This window comes from Pan paniscus, chromosome 10 (genome assembly GCF_029289425.2).
Source record: "Pan paniscus chromosome 10, NHGRI_mPanPan1-v2.0_pri, whole genome shotgun sequence".
Taxonomy (NCBI): Eukaryota; Metazoa; Chordata; class Mammalia; order Primates; family Hominidae; genus Pan; species Pan paniscus.
In genome coordinates, this window is record NC_073259.2 from 130,441,171 (window position 1) to 130,458,080 (window position 16,910).

General features: G+C 44.0%; 1 protein-coding gene across 7 annotated transcripts in view; it reads right to left on the bottom strand.

The window, feature by feature from the left end:
- Nucleotides 1-16,910, bottom strand: part of CLIP1 (CAP-Gly domain containing linker protein 1) — a 151,405-nt gene that overhangs the window by 78,741 nt on the left and 55,754 nt on the right. For 4 of the 7 annotated variants that reach the window (XM_063593747.1, XM_034934706.4, XM_055096275.2 and 1 more), the window contains 6 exons: nucleotides 11,952-12,076; nucleotides 8,934-9,156; nucleotides 4,969-5,166; nucleotides 4,295-4,398; nucleotides 2,562-2,622; nucleotides 925-957 (listed from right to left, as the gene is read on the bottom strand). In XM_063593747.1, coding sequence (XP_063449817.1) covers nucleotides 925-957; nucleotides 2,562-2,622; nucleotides 4,295-4,398; nucleotides 4,969-5,166; nucleotides 8,934-9,156; nucleotides 11,952-12,076 — 744 coding nt within the window. The remainder of the gene's footprint in view (nucleotides 1-924; nucleotides 958-2,561; nucleotides 2,623-4,294; nucleotides 4,399-4,968; nucleotides 5,167-8,933; nucleotides 9,157-11,951; nucleotides 12,077-16,910) is intronic. The other 3 variants (XM_034934711.4, XM_057299548.2, XM_055096277.2) reach the window with 1 other exon arrangement.

Here is a 16,910-nt window from a genome sequence, read left to right on the forward strand (position 1 = left end):
TGCCTGGCCAAAAGTTTAGTCTTGAGTTGTCTATTTCAGCTGCCAGGAGGTGGTAGGAAGTAATGTCATTCTTTAATTTCCGTCTTATGTGGCAGTAAATCAAAGCAAAACGTTTTCAGGTTCTTTACAACCAGCAGCACAGCTGGCAGGGTACACCAGGAAGCAGGGCTCTGGAGACCACATAGCAAGGACTTGTACTGGGTGTTTGAACTTGGAGGAAGAAAAATAAAACACCCGCATACCTAGTAATGCTACAGCTAGAAAACTCTCACTTCGGTAATAACAATTTAAAACATGCTATGTCTTCATTGACAAACGCTTGCCTCTAGTTTTGCAACTAAGGAAAATACTGTAGAAACAAACAGAAGTTTAAATGTCTCATCAGCTGCATTGGCAGGCACTGGCAGGCACTGGCCAGTGGCGGGGGCACACTGAAAAGGCAGCCAGTCAGCTCCAGGACAGCAGCCAGCCTCACAATCCCCTTTCCTCTCATGGGAAGCAAAATTAGACAACTTGGAAACTTCCCCAGAATTCCCACAACTCCACATCTAGAATGCCTTATGCTCCAGCCAGATATCATCTCTTTTGGAATAATTCCACTAAAATTAGAAGACATTATGAATTAGGTGAAGAAGGCCAGGTCTCCAGACAAAAAACATTTTTCCCCCCTTTCTGGCAAAATTCTTCATAAAGCAAACATTGGCCTATTCATTAAACACATGAATGTGTGGAGCTTAGTCATTACATACAATTTCTTCAGGATATAAATGTAATTGCTTTGAAAGCCACATGCACAGAAACATTAAGGTCAATGTCCCAAGGTCAGATTATGCAGTTAGTGTTTGAGTATATCAATAAGCATTTTAATCTGTGATCAATCTTTGTTAACAAGGGAAATATCCACACAGTTAAGTGCCCTCTTACATTCTCAGGATCTTCAGAAATCTGGCTCTTTTGCTATCAGTAAAAAAATAAAAAAAATTAAACAACAACAAAAAAGAGATTCCAATAAAGCTTCAATATGTGTTAGGGTTTCAAGATAACTTTATTTGATTAATTTCAAGTAAGTTTATCAGACAGACTATACAACCCAGTGCTGATGTAAATTATTTTAACTGGACCCTCCTGAAGACACCATGGGCTATATTTCACATGAATTAGATGATGACATGAAACTTCTAATGAGACTTTGGGGTGTTTTTAAATGGATGAGAACAACACAAAAATTGACTAAAGGAATGTGGCTGTATATGAAATGAGTGAAGAAGATATCTATTAAATTGTTAATGAACCATTAAATTCTGGGCCCCATAAAACTAGAACCCAGAAAATGCCCCCCTTGCTCTTTGTTAACTGTAAAGATACATTTATTTTCAAAGAAATCAGAGTTGCTGTTTGGAAGGGCCCCTCAAATTTAAGCATGCTGTGGGCAGCCAGCAGACTCTAAAATTGTAGCAAAACTGCATATTTGGGAAACGCACAGTTAAGTGCAATTTTTACTAAAATATTGTAGATTAAAGAACTACAAATCTGGAAAATTTGAAAAAATGAATGATTTACATTTGACATATATCTAGCAATGGCTTGAAACCATCAAAACCATTTAATTCTGGTGTCTAATTTAAAAACTAATATGAATAAATTGTTAAAAAGGGATGAGAAACCTGACACTAAAGGAAAATCCATGAATTCTACAAATGCCATGAAAGTAAAAGAAGTTGAAATATAAAGTGTTCTTAGTTTTTGCTCTGCTAATTACTTTTTTAAAAAAATTAACAATTACAACATATTACTTTTATAGGGTTATAAAAGGATTTATCCTGCTCAACTGGAAAGCAAAGCTGAGATAAAGCAAAAAACTTTGTTGTGGACTTTTTTTTTTTTTTTTGAGACAAAGTCTCGACCCATCCCCCAAGCTGGAGTGCAGTGGCACGATCTGGGCTCACTGCAACCTCCACCTCCCGGGTTCAAGCGATTCTCCTGCCTCAGCCTCCCAAGTAGCTGGGATTACAGGCACCCGCCACCACGCCCGGCTAATTTTGTGGTTTTAGTAGAGACGGGGTCTCACCACGTTAGCCAGGCTGGTTTCGAACTCCTGACCTCGGGTGATCCACCTACCTCGGCCTCCCAAAGTGCTGGGATTACAGGCGTGAACCACCGCACCCGGCCTGTTATGGACTACTATGACAAAATTTAAAATGCCTTTTCTAATCATCAGACGAACACCAGTAAGTCTCACTTAGGACTGCTTTAAATTGAGGACACACTGCCAGATTTATGACTTGATGAGATCCAACTCATGGTTTTGCATTTTGAAGCATGAGAAAGAAGTAGTGCAAGTTCCACTCTGCTAGGAAGTGGGCCACACAATCACAGGCTCAAGGACCGGCACCGTCACCACAAAGCCACCCCCAGAACCCAACGTGGCCAGGAGGCCAGGGCTTCCCCCGCCACTTCCTCAGCTGGCTGTTCTGGCCGCTCATTTCAATTGGTGCATTATTTCGCCCTTGTTCTGAATACTGATACCCATAAAAGCTGTAAGAGAGCTGGAGGGGTTTTACCTCAAGATCACCTTTGGTAATTGATTCTTCTTCAACCCGGAACTGAAGGTCCTCAACCTTCCTGTGGAATAAAACCCAAACAAAACACTTAAGAAACTAAGTAACACACAGCCTTTAAAAAAACAAAACAAAACAAAAAAAAAACACGTTGGGCATGGTAGGCCACTCCTATAATCCCAGCAATTTGGGAGGTGGAGGCAGGAGGATCGCTTGAGGCCAGGAGTTTGAGACCAGCTGGGGCAACATAGTGAGACCCAGTCCTTATATTTAAAAAAAAAAAAATCTATAATCACTACCCTGGTGAATTCAAGCAGACAGCCACAAGAAATGCCTTAGAGACATAGCAAGTTTAAAAATGCATCTTTGCACTTCGGGAGGGCAAGGTGGGAGAATGGCTGAAGGCCAGGAGTTTAAGAGCGGCCTGAGCAACATGACGAGACCTCATCTCCACCAAAAAATTAAGAAATTAGCCAGGTGTGGCAGCGTGCACCCGTGATGTCAACTACTTGGGAAGCTGAGGTGGGAGGATCGCTTGAGCCCAGGTAGTCAAGGCTGCAGTGAGTTATGATCGTATGACTGCACTCCAGGCTGGACAACTGAGTGAGACCTTGTCTCAAAAAGAAAAAATAAAATAAGCCACCTGTAATCCTAGCATTTTGAGAAGCTAAGGTGGACAGACTGCTTGAGCTCAGTTTGAGACCAGCCTGGGCAATATGGCAAAACCCCATCTCTACAAAAATTAGCCAGGCATGGTGGCATGTGCCTGTGTCCTAGCTACTTGGGAAGCTGGGGTAGGAGAATCACTTGAGCCAGGGATGTCACAGCTGCAGTGAGCCGTGATCACACCAGTGCACTCCAGCCTGAGTGACAGAGTGAGACCCTGTCTCAAAAGATAATAAATAATGTTTTCTTTTTTTTTTTTGAGACGGAGTCTTGCTCTGTCACCCAGACTGGAGTGCAGTGGCGCAATCTCGGCTCACTGCAACCTCTGCCACCCGGGTTCAAGCAATTCTCCTGCCTCAGCCTCCCAAGTAGCTGGGATTACAGGCGCCCGCCAACAGGCCTGGCTAATTTTTGTATTTTTAGTAGAGATGGGGTTTCACCATGTTGGTCACGTTGGTCTCGAACTTCTGACCTCAAGTGATCCACCCGCCTCGGCCTCCCAAAGTGCTGGGATTACAGGCGTGAGTCACTGCGCCCAATCAGGCCATGTCTAAATGATTCCAAACTTATTGAAAAAAGTCAAATCAAAGCAGACGCTCTTCACACAGTATGGCAGAGTTCACCTTCTGCTGGACACATAGTCATTCCTTTGGTTCTAAGGGTTGATACCAACATGATTATTAATAGGAAATTTTCTTCTGAGGTCATTGAAAATGAAAAGGCTGCTGGGCGCGGTGGCTCACACCTGTAATCCCAGCACTTTGGGAGGCTGAGGCAGATGGATCTCCTGAGCTCAGAGCTCAGGAGTTCGAGACCAGCCTAGGCAACATGGTGAAACTCCGTCTCTACTAAAATACAAAAAATTAGCCAGGGGTGGTGGCGCATGCCTGTGGTCCCAGCTACTTGGGAGGCTGAGGCAGGAGAATCGCTTGAACCTGGGAGGCAGAGGTTGTAGTGAGCTGAGATTGCACCACTGCACTGCAGCCTGGGCAACAGAGCTAGACTCTGTCTCAAAAACAAAAAAAAGGGGGGAAAGGCCACACTTGCACCAGGAAACAGTCTGGGGTCACCTTTTCTCCTCTTCAAGCTGGTTGAGAAGCTCCACCTTCTCCCTGTCAGCAGCTTCCACCATTGTTCGCAGCTGGTCCATTTTGGCTTCCAATTCCAGGACATGCTGGGGAAGGCAAGAATGTCGGTAAATGGACTATTTCTGACCCAGATACAGACCCAGTGATACTTCTCCAAAGAGCTGTGGGTCACCATGGTGGGTGGGCGTTACTCTAAAACCTTATGTTAAAAAGCTTTCTCTATTTTAATAGGTTATTCTCAACAGCTTTCCTGGAAGATAGATGATGAAAAACTACACCATTAAAGCGATAAAGAAAAATGTTAAAACACCTCTCATCTTTTTTGAAGCTGAAACACATATTAAGACTAATCCACAAACAGCAGCTATAATCATTGGTAAGGCCCTAGTAACCAAGCTGGCCTAACACAGACAGGCCAAAAGACCCGGACACAAAGACCAAACACTAAGGTCGAAATCAAGAACAAAACTTCATCTCTGTGATCATGGAAACTGGCACCCCAGATTGTAGCTTTCAAACAAGCACAGCAAAGAAATGTACACCCATTTCCAGTGCTCTCAAGTCTAGCTCCTCGGTGCCAAGCACCGGGCATGCTTCTCGGCTCCTCAGTGGCTTTAGAAACCATCACCATCTCCGCAACAAGGTCCAGACTTCACCTGGTCATGTCCGTCCCGGGCCAGAGCTAGCTCCTGCTCTATCTCCCCCACGTGGCTCGTGGCCTTGGCCACCTCCGCCCTCTCCAGATCCCGTTCCGCCAGCAGCTGCTCAATGTGCTGCTGCTTCTCCTTCAGGGCCTCCTGGAGGGCAGTGGTACCGGAGATCTTCCTGGCGTAACGGGAGGAGGTTTCAGTCAACTGTAAAGGAAAGTTAGAGAAATGAAGGGCGATGATGCTGTCAGAAAAGCGAGGGAGGCGCGATGCATGCATGGCGGGCATCTGCTCGGCAAAGCAAGGGCGCTGCTCCAGCTGGCAGGCTGGCCAGGATTAGGAAAGGCTTCCTCAAAAACACAAGACAGTGTGTGCCTTCTGTCTATAAATCTCACAAAGAATACATCAACGTAAAGAGATCGGCCAGGTGCAGTGGCTCATGCCTGTAATCCTCGCACTTCAGGAGGCCAAGGCGGGTGGATCACTTGAGGCCAGGAGTTTGAGACCTGGCCAAGATGATGAGACCCCATCTCTACTAAAAATACAAAAATTAGCTGGAGTGCAGTGGTGCGATCTCAGCTGACTGCAACCTCCACCTCCTGGATTCAAGTGATTCTCCTGCTTCAGCCTCCCAAGTAGCTGGGATCACAGGCGTGCACCACTACCGCCCAGCTAATTTTTATATTTTTAGTAGAGACGGGGTTTTGCCATGTTCGCCAGGCTGTTCTCGAACTCTAAAGTGCTAAGGTTACAGGTGTGAGCCACCGCGCCAAAGGCCATCTGCTCAGCCACTGCTGGCTCCAGATCAAGTCAGCCTTGACTTCATCTTCTGCAGTCAGAGCTGCTGCAGCTGTCGCCTGAAAGCTCTTCTCTTCATTGGTTTCCCTAGGCCCTTGCTGCAAGATGCACAGGATGCAGACTTACAGCGAGGATCTTTCCTCAATTAATAACTCGGCAACTTGAGAACTACAAAAGAATCAAACTTTTGTTCTTGAAATTACTTAAACATACCAGGAAGAAACTCCTGTTGTCTTTTTTAACCATTTGACCTTGACCTTCCAATTTCATTATATAGCTAAATTATACCTTCTCTTGCTAATATTTCTTCCTGAATACATTAAATGTGTGGTTCCCAAACCATGTGCAGAGATGCCCCAGGGTGCTGAGCAAACTCACCAGTGCACTGTAGGATGTTTTAAAATTTCAAGAGAAACACAGCGACATCTGCTGGACTCTGTGCAAACTACTAGTTTGAGGCAATTCAGTTTCATCATTAGATTGTCCTACAGTCCTTTCAATAACATCATGTACTTTCAAAGCTGGGTTTTGGCTATTCCCATGACGAAAATGAAAGTATGATGCAAAAATCAACATGCACAGGAAATGAGGTTGGTGATGAGAAATCAGATTCCAAGGCTTGACTAGATGTGTAGAGCCCAACGGCAGCGCACACAGTAACATGAAGTCATTCTGGTTATTAAAGAATGAATTGGCCAGGTGTGGTGGCTCACGCCTCATGCCTGTAATCCCAGCACTTTGGGAAGCAGAGGCGGGCAGATCACCTGAGGTCAGGTGTTCGAGACTGGCCTGGCCAACATGGTGAAACCTCGTCTCTACTAAAAATACAAAAATTAGCCGGGCATGGTGGCGTGTGCCTATAATCCCAGCTACTTGGGAGGCTGAGGCAGGAAAATCGCTTGAACCCGGGAGACAGAGGTTGCAGTGCGCTGAGATCGAACCACTGCACTCTAACCTGGGCAACAGCAAGACTCCATCTCAAAAAAATAAAAAATAAAAATAAAAACAAATAAAGAATGAATTAAATTTTTTTCAATTTTTGTTTTTCTAAAACAGAAATACATTTCTGAGCAAAATAACTGAAATGACACTTTCAATTTCTCTATCTTTGTCATACTATTTTATGGTGATTTTTGGCTTAGAAACCATAAAGACACAAAAATAAGCTGTCTCACAGGTACAGAAACTCACGTCTCTTTTGTCAATTTTCACTGAATGAGGTGAGCTAAGAGGTACAAGAACTGGTCCAAAAAGTAAGAGGAGAGATTGGCGGGAGCAGGGAGAGCTTGCTATTTCCCAAAGAAATGGACACAATTAAAAGGTAATAAAAATTACTCAAGAAAGAATTCCTAATCCAGAATAGACCCTCCCATGGAATTGTTCCTAGAACAGCAAAGGAGGCAAGCTGGCCTTCTGACCCACATTAAACAAAGCTCTGTCTGAACACAGGGGTTTGGGGCTCTTCTCCATTTCATTGTTCTTGTCATGCTTTTCTCATAAAAGTAATTTTTCTGTTGAAGATGCAGGCTTCCTCTTTATGCGCAAATGGAAATGCTCTGAGCAGTACTTATTCTACCTGAACACAGAGGAAGGAAGCCTAGATGGCTGGCAGAGGAGCACAGCCCCACGTGAAGATTTCAGCACCTGTCCCTTCTCTGCCCGACGACAATGGAAGAGCAGGCACCGTGAGATCCTGGGCTAACCACCTCCTCCCCGCAGCACAACGCAACATCCTAGCTCCTGGTCTGCGGTTCCCCACCACCCAGCGGAGACCTGAACTCAGTCTGAGGAAAGTCTGATGCCGCCATTTCTAACTTAAACAGTATTTGCCCCACTTCTAGGTAATAAACTTATGGGCAGGGCTTTGACCCTAATAAAATAACACCTTAATAAACAGAATGAGGTGTTGCCTATTTTAATGCTAGTGATTCTAATTTTACTGCTCTAAACAGGAAAAAGAGGGAGAGAGGGAAAGGGACCAGGAGAAGACGAGGAAAGAAGAGAGTAATCAAAACAGGCTTTCCTAGTATCCTCTTCCAGCTCCAAGAGTTCCCTTTAGTGTCCTCTGGCTCAAGTCAGGGACACTTCACACACTAACTGCTTCCAGTAGGTTAGGTTGTATTAACATTAAAATCCTATTAACACACCTTTTCTCTTTTTTTTTTTTTTTTTTTTTTGAGTCGGAGTCTCGCTCTGTCGCCCAGGCTGGAGTGCAGTGGCTCCATCTCGGCTCACTGCAAGCTCCGCCTCCCGGGTTCACGCCATTCTCCTGCCTCAGCCTCCCGAGTAGCTGGGACTACAGGCGCCCGCCACTACGCCCGGCTACTTTTTTTGTATTTTTTTAGTAGAGACAGGGTTAGCCAGGATGGACTCGATCTCCTGACCTCGTGATCCACCTGCCTCGGCCTCCCAAAGTGCTGGGATTACAGGCGTGAGCCACCGCGCCCGGCCAACACACCTTTTCTCAAAACACTTCACTTCCTAAAATTATTTGAAGTCAAAGAGAAAGAGAGGCTGCGAGCAGTGGCTCACGCCTGTAAATCCCAACACTTTGGAAGTCCAGGGCAAGAGGATCACTTGAGCCTAAGAATTCGAGACCAGCCTGGGCAACACAGTGGGTCCCTCTCTCTACCAAAAAAAAAAAAAAAATTTAAATTAACCAGGCGTGGTGGTGTGCACCAGTAGTCCCAACTACTGGGGAGGCTGAGGCAGCAGGACTGCTTGAGCCTGGAACGTTGAGGCTGGGTGACAAAGTGAGACCCTGACTCAAAAGAAAAAATAAAAAAAAGAGAGAGAGGGAGAGACAGATTTATGGACTTGAAGAAAAGGATCTCTCCAATGTTCCTATCATTTTGTCCTAAAATAATTTCATAGAAAATAATTTGACCCCTGTGTTAGACTAGGCAGTAGTTATACAGATTCACCAAGAACACATGCATTTTTAAGCTTTTAAGAATCTGAAAGGGACTATTAAAAGCACTTTCTGATTTCAAAAAACGCATTCTTGCTGGAGTTACGTTTTTCAAAACTTACTTGCAAAGACTTTCACAGCAAAAGCTGTGAGCAACATTCAGCACAAGGACAAGCAAAGCAGCAAAGCAGCAAAGCAGGGGCACTGACCACGGGCCTTAATCATGCCTGGGAAGTGGAGGTGGGTAGTGAGAAAGGGGGCTTACTAGTCCTGTCCGACTGGGCCTGCTGCTCACAGAGGAGGCCACTGAGCTCATGGAGCTGAGGGAAGAGGCAGAAGGGCTGCGCTTCAGGCTGGCGGACGTGGTCGCCATCACTCGCCTCACTGCGTTGGCCTTGGCTTTGGCTGGTGTAGTGGAAGGGAAGCCAATCTTGGTAACTTTGTGGACAGGAGCGAACAAGCCATATTTGGGTTGACACTGAAAATACCTTTAGAGAACAATAAGAACAATAACAAAAAACAACTTAATCACAAGAAATAATAACTATAACCAAAAGGTTCTCCCAACTCCTAACTTAAGGTTGGATTCCTGGAAATTCTACTGCTAAGCTGGGGTTACACACCAGCACGTAGCAGTCACATGTATGTAGGCTGACTAACAACCTCAGTGATGGTTTAGAACACACACTGGTGACAATATGATACACAGAGTCAGAACTGCTCACCTGTTGCTGAGATTCTGCATAAAGGAAATAAATATTTTCACAACCTGATAAATGTACAGCAGAGGAGTTTAGCAATAGAACAAGCCCATTTAATAAAACCGTGCCAAACAAAGGGAAAGGAAATCAAACAGGCACCTAACTTTGGCAGATCCATTAAAGTAAACATGAAGAGTTGGACGTGGTGGCTCACGCCTGTAATCCCAGCACTGTGGGAGGCCGAGGCGGCGGATCACTTGAGCCCAGGAGTTCAAGACCAGCCAGGGCAATATGGACAGACCCCGTCTCTACAAAAAATACAAAAACTAGCCAGGCATGGTGGTGCAGGAGGCTTTCTTGAGCCCAAGAGGTCAAGGCTGAAGTAACCCGAGATTGCACCACTGTAGTCCAGCCTGGGTGACGGGGTGGACTCTGTCTCAAAACAAACAAATAAAAAACTCAAGTGATGGGCGCACCAAAATCTCAGATATCACTACTAAAGAAGTTATTCATATAACCAAACACCATCTGTTCCCCAAAAACCTATTGAAATAAGTAAAATGTATAATTTTTTTTTTCTGAGACAGAGTCTCACTCTGTTGCCCAGGCTGGAGTGCAGCGGTGCAATCTCAGCTCACCACAACCTCCGCCTCCCAGGTTCAAGCGATTCTCCTGCCTCAGCCTCCCAAGTAGCTGGGACTACAGGCACACGCCACCCTGCCTGGCTGATTTTTGTATTTTTAGTAGAGACAGGGTTTCAATATGTTGGCCAGGATGGTCTCGAACTCCTGATCTCGTGATCTGCCCACCTTGGCCTCCCAAAGTGCTGGGATTACAGGCGTGAGCCACCATGCCCCGCCCAAAAAATATATACTTTTTTTAATTAAAAAAAAAAATCTACCCAAACTTAACTGTAGAGGAATATAAATACAAAATGGCTAACATACAGGAAAAATCTAGTTAAAAAAAAGAGGCCAGGCGCCGTGGCTCACGCCTGTAATCCCAGAACTTCGGGAGGCCAAGGTGGGCGGATCATGAGGTCAGGAGATCGAGACCATCCTGTCCAACATGGTGAAACCCAGTCTCTACTAAAAATACAAAAATTATCTGGGCGTGGTGGTGTGTGTCTGTAATCCCAGCTACTCGGGAGGCTGAAGCAGGAGAATCGCTTGAACCTGAGAGTCAGAGGTTGCGGTGAGCCAAGATTGTGCCACTGCACTTCAGCCTGGCAACAGAGCAAGACTCCATCTCCAAAAAAAAAAAAAAAAAAAAAAGTTCATTGAAAATTTTTAATGTCTGTTTCAATAAAAATATGATAAAAAAAAGATAAAGTACTCTGCAAGTATAGCATTGAGAAGGCCCAGAAAAAACAAAATGGCATTGGAGAAAAAAAAAAAAAGTAAACATGGAGAAATATTAACTATTAATGTCTATTTTCGGACTGACATGGGCAATGCCATGACTCTAAAGGATTACAGTGTTTTAATATGAAGAAAAGATGGCTTCATAATCATTGCAGTTCCAAGAGAGCGTTACCTCTATGAGTCATAATTACTGTATCTGGTAGATAAAGCCCTTTTCTCTATAATTAATTTGCTTATAACCAATTTGTCTATGTTTTATAAGTAAAATGTTAACTACCACATTTTAATAATCAAGTGATGCATTAATGTACTGTATACTACTAATAATGCATCATAGACAACACCTGTGCCTTCAAAACATTTTGAAAAGAAAAGTGGGAAATTCCTTCTGCATCTGTGTGCATTACTGTACTCCCATCCTGTGTCTGGGAGGCAAGAACGGGGTTATCCAGGCTGGACGCGGTGGCTCACACCTGTAATACCAGCACTTTGGGAGACCAAGACAGGTGGATCACTTGTGCCCAGGAGTTTGAGACCAGCCTGGGCAACAGCCCGTCTCTACTAAAAATACAAAAATTAGCCAGGCATTGTGGCGTGTGCCTGTAATTTCAGCTACTTGGGAGGCTGAGGCAGGAGAATTGCTTGAACCCAGAAGGGGGAGGTTGCATGCACTGAGCCGAGATGGCGCCACTGCACTCCAGCCCGGCCAACAGACAGAGGCCCTGTCTCAAAAAAAAAAAAAAGAATGGGGTTATCCTTACGATGGAAGAGGTCCGCTTGCCGGTCTGTTCTCCTGCCGCAGGATGGAATTCTCATCAAATATGAAGACACATTTTGCAGTTCTTTTCCCTAACAAAGGTGGCTACCTTCTGCCCCCGCCCCCTCCCCAGACGCCCAGGTACTCTTTCAGAAGTCAACTCCTATCAAAAGGGAGAGAAGCCAGACAGATAACATGGTATTTCCTTTCTATTTTGAAAAATAAACAGAATGCTTGTTCAGAATCTACTCAGACATACTACATGTATTACTAAGGAGACAGTCAAAAAGAACAGCCCCAATTTTAGTGTGGGGAAAAAAAATTAGCAGATGGGTCTTAGGAAATAAAAGTGCCGCTCTTCCAAACACACCTTTCCATGTTATGATACACGCTTGGTGAGACTGGCCTGAGCATCGTCACGTACAAGAGTGACACAAGACGTTGCACAACGCCAAACAAACCTTGTTCCAGCAACAGCGCCATCATTCTTCCCAAGTGGCTCATCTAACTCCACGCCACACCACTCCCCCTTGGCAAAGTCGGTCTCCCCAAGAAACCGGACTACACCAGCCTTAGTGCCACCAACCTGGAAGAAGAGAAGGTTAAAATAAAGAGATGAACATCACTCTATAGCTTAATCGTTTGTGGTCCCTACTAGTAACTAGGTACTGCATTCCATCATTTCCACCAGCAAGTTCTTTGCTTTAGCTTCTCTTTGACTCTAAGAGTTCTCTTGAAGGAAGTCTGGCAAAGAAACTTACCTGGCTGACTTATATTACCAGAGTGATTTGATGCCTAATACGTTGCAATAATGAGACAGCCAATCTAATATGCAGTCATTAAGGCTGTTCACCAAGTTCATTATTGCTTTTCTTAGAAAATACTTTTTTTTTTTTTTTTTTGAGACAGGGTCTCACTCTGACGTCCAGGCTAGAGTGCAGTGGCACCATCATGGCTCACTGCAACCTTGACCTCCCGGGCTAGGGGATCTTCCCACCTCAACCTCCTGGGTAGCTGAAACTACAGGTGCACACCACCAAACAGGCTATTTTTTTTTGTATTTTTTGTGGAGACAGGGTTTTGCCATGTTGCCCAGGCTGGTCTTGAACTCCTGGGCTCAAGTGATCTGCCCACCTCAGCTTCCCAAAGTGTTGGGATTACAGGCGTGAGCCACCACTCTTGGACCTTATTTTTCTAACAGAAATGCTCCTGCTTCACCTTTCGGCCAGAACCGCCATCTTCCAGTAATTCGCCAAAATGACGAACACAAAGCGAAAGAGGAGAGGCACCCGATATATGTTCTCTAGGCCTTTTAGAAAACATGGAGTTGCTCCTTTGGCCACATATATGCAAATCTATAAGAAAGGTGATATTGCAGCCATAAAAAATGATGAGTTCATGTCCTTTGTAGGGACATGGATGAAATTGGAAATCATCATTCTCAGTAAACTATCGCAAGGACAAAAAACCAAACACCGCATGTTCTCACTCATAGATGGGAATTGAACAATGAGAACACATGGACACAGGAAGGGGAACATCACACTCTGGGGACTGTTGTGGGGTCGGGGGAGAGGAGAGGGATAACATTAGGAGATATACCTAATGCTAAATGACGAGTTAATGGGTGCAGCACACCAGCATGGCACATGTATACATATGTAACTAACCTGCACATTGTGCACATGTACCCTAAAACTTAAAGTATAATAATAATAAAATAAAAATTAAAAAAAGAAAGGTGATATTGTAGACATCAAAGGAATGGGTACTGTTCAAAAAGGAATGCCCCACAAGTGTTACCATGGCAAAAGTGGAAGTCTACAATGTTACCCAGCATGCTGTTGGCATTGTTGTAAACAAACAAGTTAAGGGCAAGATTCTTGCCAAGAGAAATAATGTGCGTATTGAGCACATTAAGCACTCTGAGAGCCAAGATAGCTTCCTGAAACGCGTGAAGGAAAATGATCAGAAAAAGAAAGAAGCCAAAGAGAAACGGACCGGGGTTCAACTCAAGCGCCAGCCTGCTCCACCCAGAGAAGCACACTTTGTGAGAACCAATGGGAAGGAGCCTGAGCTGCTGGAACCTATTCCCTATGAATTCATGGCATAATAGATGTTAAAAATAAAATAAAATAAAGGACCTCTGGGCTATTTAAAAAAAAAAAAAAAAAAAGAAATGCTCCTGCTTCAAAACAAACTTGTGGCTGGGCACAGTGGTTCATGCCTGTAACCTTAGCACTTTGGGAGGCCCAGGCAGGAGAACTGCTCGAGCCCAAGAGTTCGAGACCAGGCTGGACAACATAAGGAAGACCCTGTCTGTACAAATAATAAAAAAAATTAGCCGGGCATAGTGGTGTGCGCCTGTGGTCCCACTACTCAGGAAGCTGAGGTGGGAGGATTGCTTGAGCCCAAGGGTTTGAGGCTGCAGTGAGCTGCAGTTGTACCACTGCACTCCAGCCTGGGTGACAGAGTGAGACTCCACCTCAAAAAAATAAAAAAGTAAATAGGCCAGGCACGATGGTTCACGCCTCCCAGCACTTTGGGAGGCCAAGGTGGGTGGATCACCTGAAGTTGGGAGTTTGAGAGCAGCCTGGCCAACATGGTAAAAACCCGTCTCTACTAAAAATACAAAAATCAGCTGGGTGTGGTGGCTCACGCCTGTAGTCCCAGCTACTTGGGAGGCTGAGGCACAAGAATAACTTGCACCCGGGAAGCGGAGGTTGCAATGATCCAAGCTCACACCACTGCACTCCAGCCTAGGCGACAGGGAGAGACTCTGTCTCAACAAAAAACAAACAAAAAAAAAGTACTTCAAAAAATAATTGGCCCAGTGTGGAAGTTCACACCTATAATCCCAGCACTTTGGGAGGCTGAGGTGGGAGGATCGCTGGAGTCCCCAAGGCTGCAGTGAGCCATGATCACACCACTGCACTACAGCCTGGACAATAGAACAAGAAACTGTTTCAAAAAATAATAATTGACTCTTGCTATTTTCCACAGTGAGGCTCTCTGTTTCTTCACAACTATTAAAATTATCCTTCCTAGGCTGGGTGCGGTGGCTCAGGTGTGTAATTCCAACACTTTGGGAGGCCAAGGCAGGCAGATCACTTGAGGCCAGGAGTTCGAGACCAGCTTGGCCAACATGGTGAAACTCCATCTCTACTAAAGATACAAAAATTAGCTGGATGCAGTGGCACATGCCTATAATCCCAGCTACTCAAGTGGCTGAGGCACAAGAGTTGCTTGAACCAAGGAGGCAGAGGTTGCAGTGAGCCAAGACTGTGCCAATGTACTCCAGCCTGGGTGACAGAGTGAGACCTTGTCTCAAAAAAAAAAAAAAAAAAAAAAAAAAAGAGTACTAGTTCTAGACTTGACACATTTGACCTTTTAGTACTCGTTAGTACTAACATACAAATCATCACCTATATAAAATAGGTCTTACTGCAGTTGAATCAAAAGAAAATAAAGTCGGCCTCAATTTTCTCCTTCCTCCCACACCACACCATTCAGAGCAGCAGTCCAGCCAGCATCATGTGAGCAGGACACAGCACATTAGTTAAAGATGATGCAACCTCTTCAGACAATGTGTTAAATTCTTTGGGGGTGAGTCGAAGTTACTGTCATGACAATTGCTTTTCCAAGAGGCATCTAATAGGCTATAGTCAACAATTCTCCAAGCAAACTACAAGCTTCATTCAGATCAGCTTTGTAAAAAGTAATCACAAATAACAAATTAGCAACTATTTCTCTAAATGCAGGTAATATACATGTATCCTGAAAAAAAAATTATGTCACAAAATTTGTCTGAAATGAATGATTACTAGTTCCTAGAACAAAAAGTTTTCTTATATTTTTTCTCCCACCAAACACGGAACTCTTCACTCATTTAACAGAAAATGTATTTTTCTTTTCCCTGTAAAAAATCAGTAGTTATTCTATGGAGACAGAAAGTCAGGTGAAGTCCTAAAATCATCAAATGTTTTTCTACTTAATCATTCTACAATCAAAAAACGTGTTTACGCATTTCAACGGGACTTTACAAAGTTAGGTTTTATTTCTCATGTGTTCCAGACAATGCAGAAAAGTCTAGTACATGCACGTACAGGAAACAGAAGCATTAAATAATGCATTGACAATAAACAGAAGGCACTATTATCAAATCATATCTAAGAAATCTATGTTCTAAGACAAATATCTAAGTTATTAAAGAAAAACATTTTCAATATTGAAACAAAAAACAAGGCCAGGTGCAGTGGCTTATGCCTGTAATCCCACCATTTTGGGAGGCCAAGGCAGGAGGATCATCTGAGGCCAGGAGTTTGAGACTGGCCTGGGCAACACAGTGAGACTCCATCTCTACAAAAATTTAAAAATTAGCCAGGCATGGTGGCATGTGCCTGTGATCCCAGCTACTGAGGCTGCAAGTGAGCTATGATCATGACACTGCACTCCAGCCTGGACAAGATAGTGAGACCCTGTCTCAAAAACAAACAAAAAAACTAAAAGATAGATTCCTATGGCAAACACAAACAAGCCCAATTCGTTCTCTTTACTCTCAGAATGTTAGCATGTAACTCCTAATACTGTGGTAAAAGTCACTACTGAAGACAGAATTAATTTAAACTAGAATCGCAAAAAAAACCCTAGATACTATTTTTATGCTTTAGCAAACCTCAGATTTTTGAGTTCTCATTTATTTATTCAATATATATTTCTTGAGTGTTTGGATCCTTGAAAAACAAGGATAAACAGAATACAGCGTTGGCCATTGAGGGAGACAGACAAGAAGATTCAGACAAGAAATTCCTGTAAAAAGTGTTAAGTGCATCAAGAGATTTCTACAAAATGCGTGGGAACAGAAACAAATACCCTTCCTGTACGCTCCTGTAAAAAATAAAAACACTGATAAATTCCTGTTGGGTTAATGAGTGGGTCTACAAACAGGAAACAGAAACAATCCTCTCTGGACTCTCTCATCTCTTCATTATCCAGTTCTCGGCAAGCCATTTAATCTCACAGTGCCTGAATGCATAAAGCTATAAAATGTCTCAAGAGCAGTAATGAGGGGTTGTTTTCACAGGAATTTTGTGAGCAGTCTTGTAAGGTGGCTTCTTATCTGCCATATTCCAAGATAAACAGCTTATTTTAAAAAGTAAACATGGAGGCCAGGTGGGGTGACTCATGTCTGCAATCCTAGCTCTTTGGGAGGCCGAGGCAGGCAGATCACTTGAGGTCAGGAGTTTGAGACAGGCCTGAAATTCTGTCTCTACTAAAAATACAAAAATTAGTCGGGCATGGTGGCAAGCACCTGTAATCCCAGCTACTCGGGAGGCTGAGGCGGGAAAATCACTTCAACCCCAGAGGTGGAGGTTGCAGTGACCCAAGATCACACCACTGCACTTCAATAAAAAAAATAA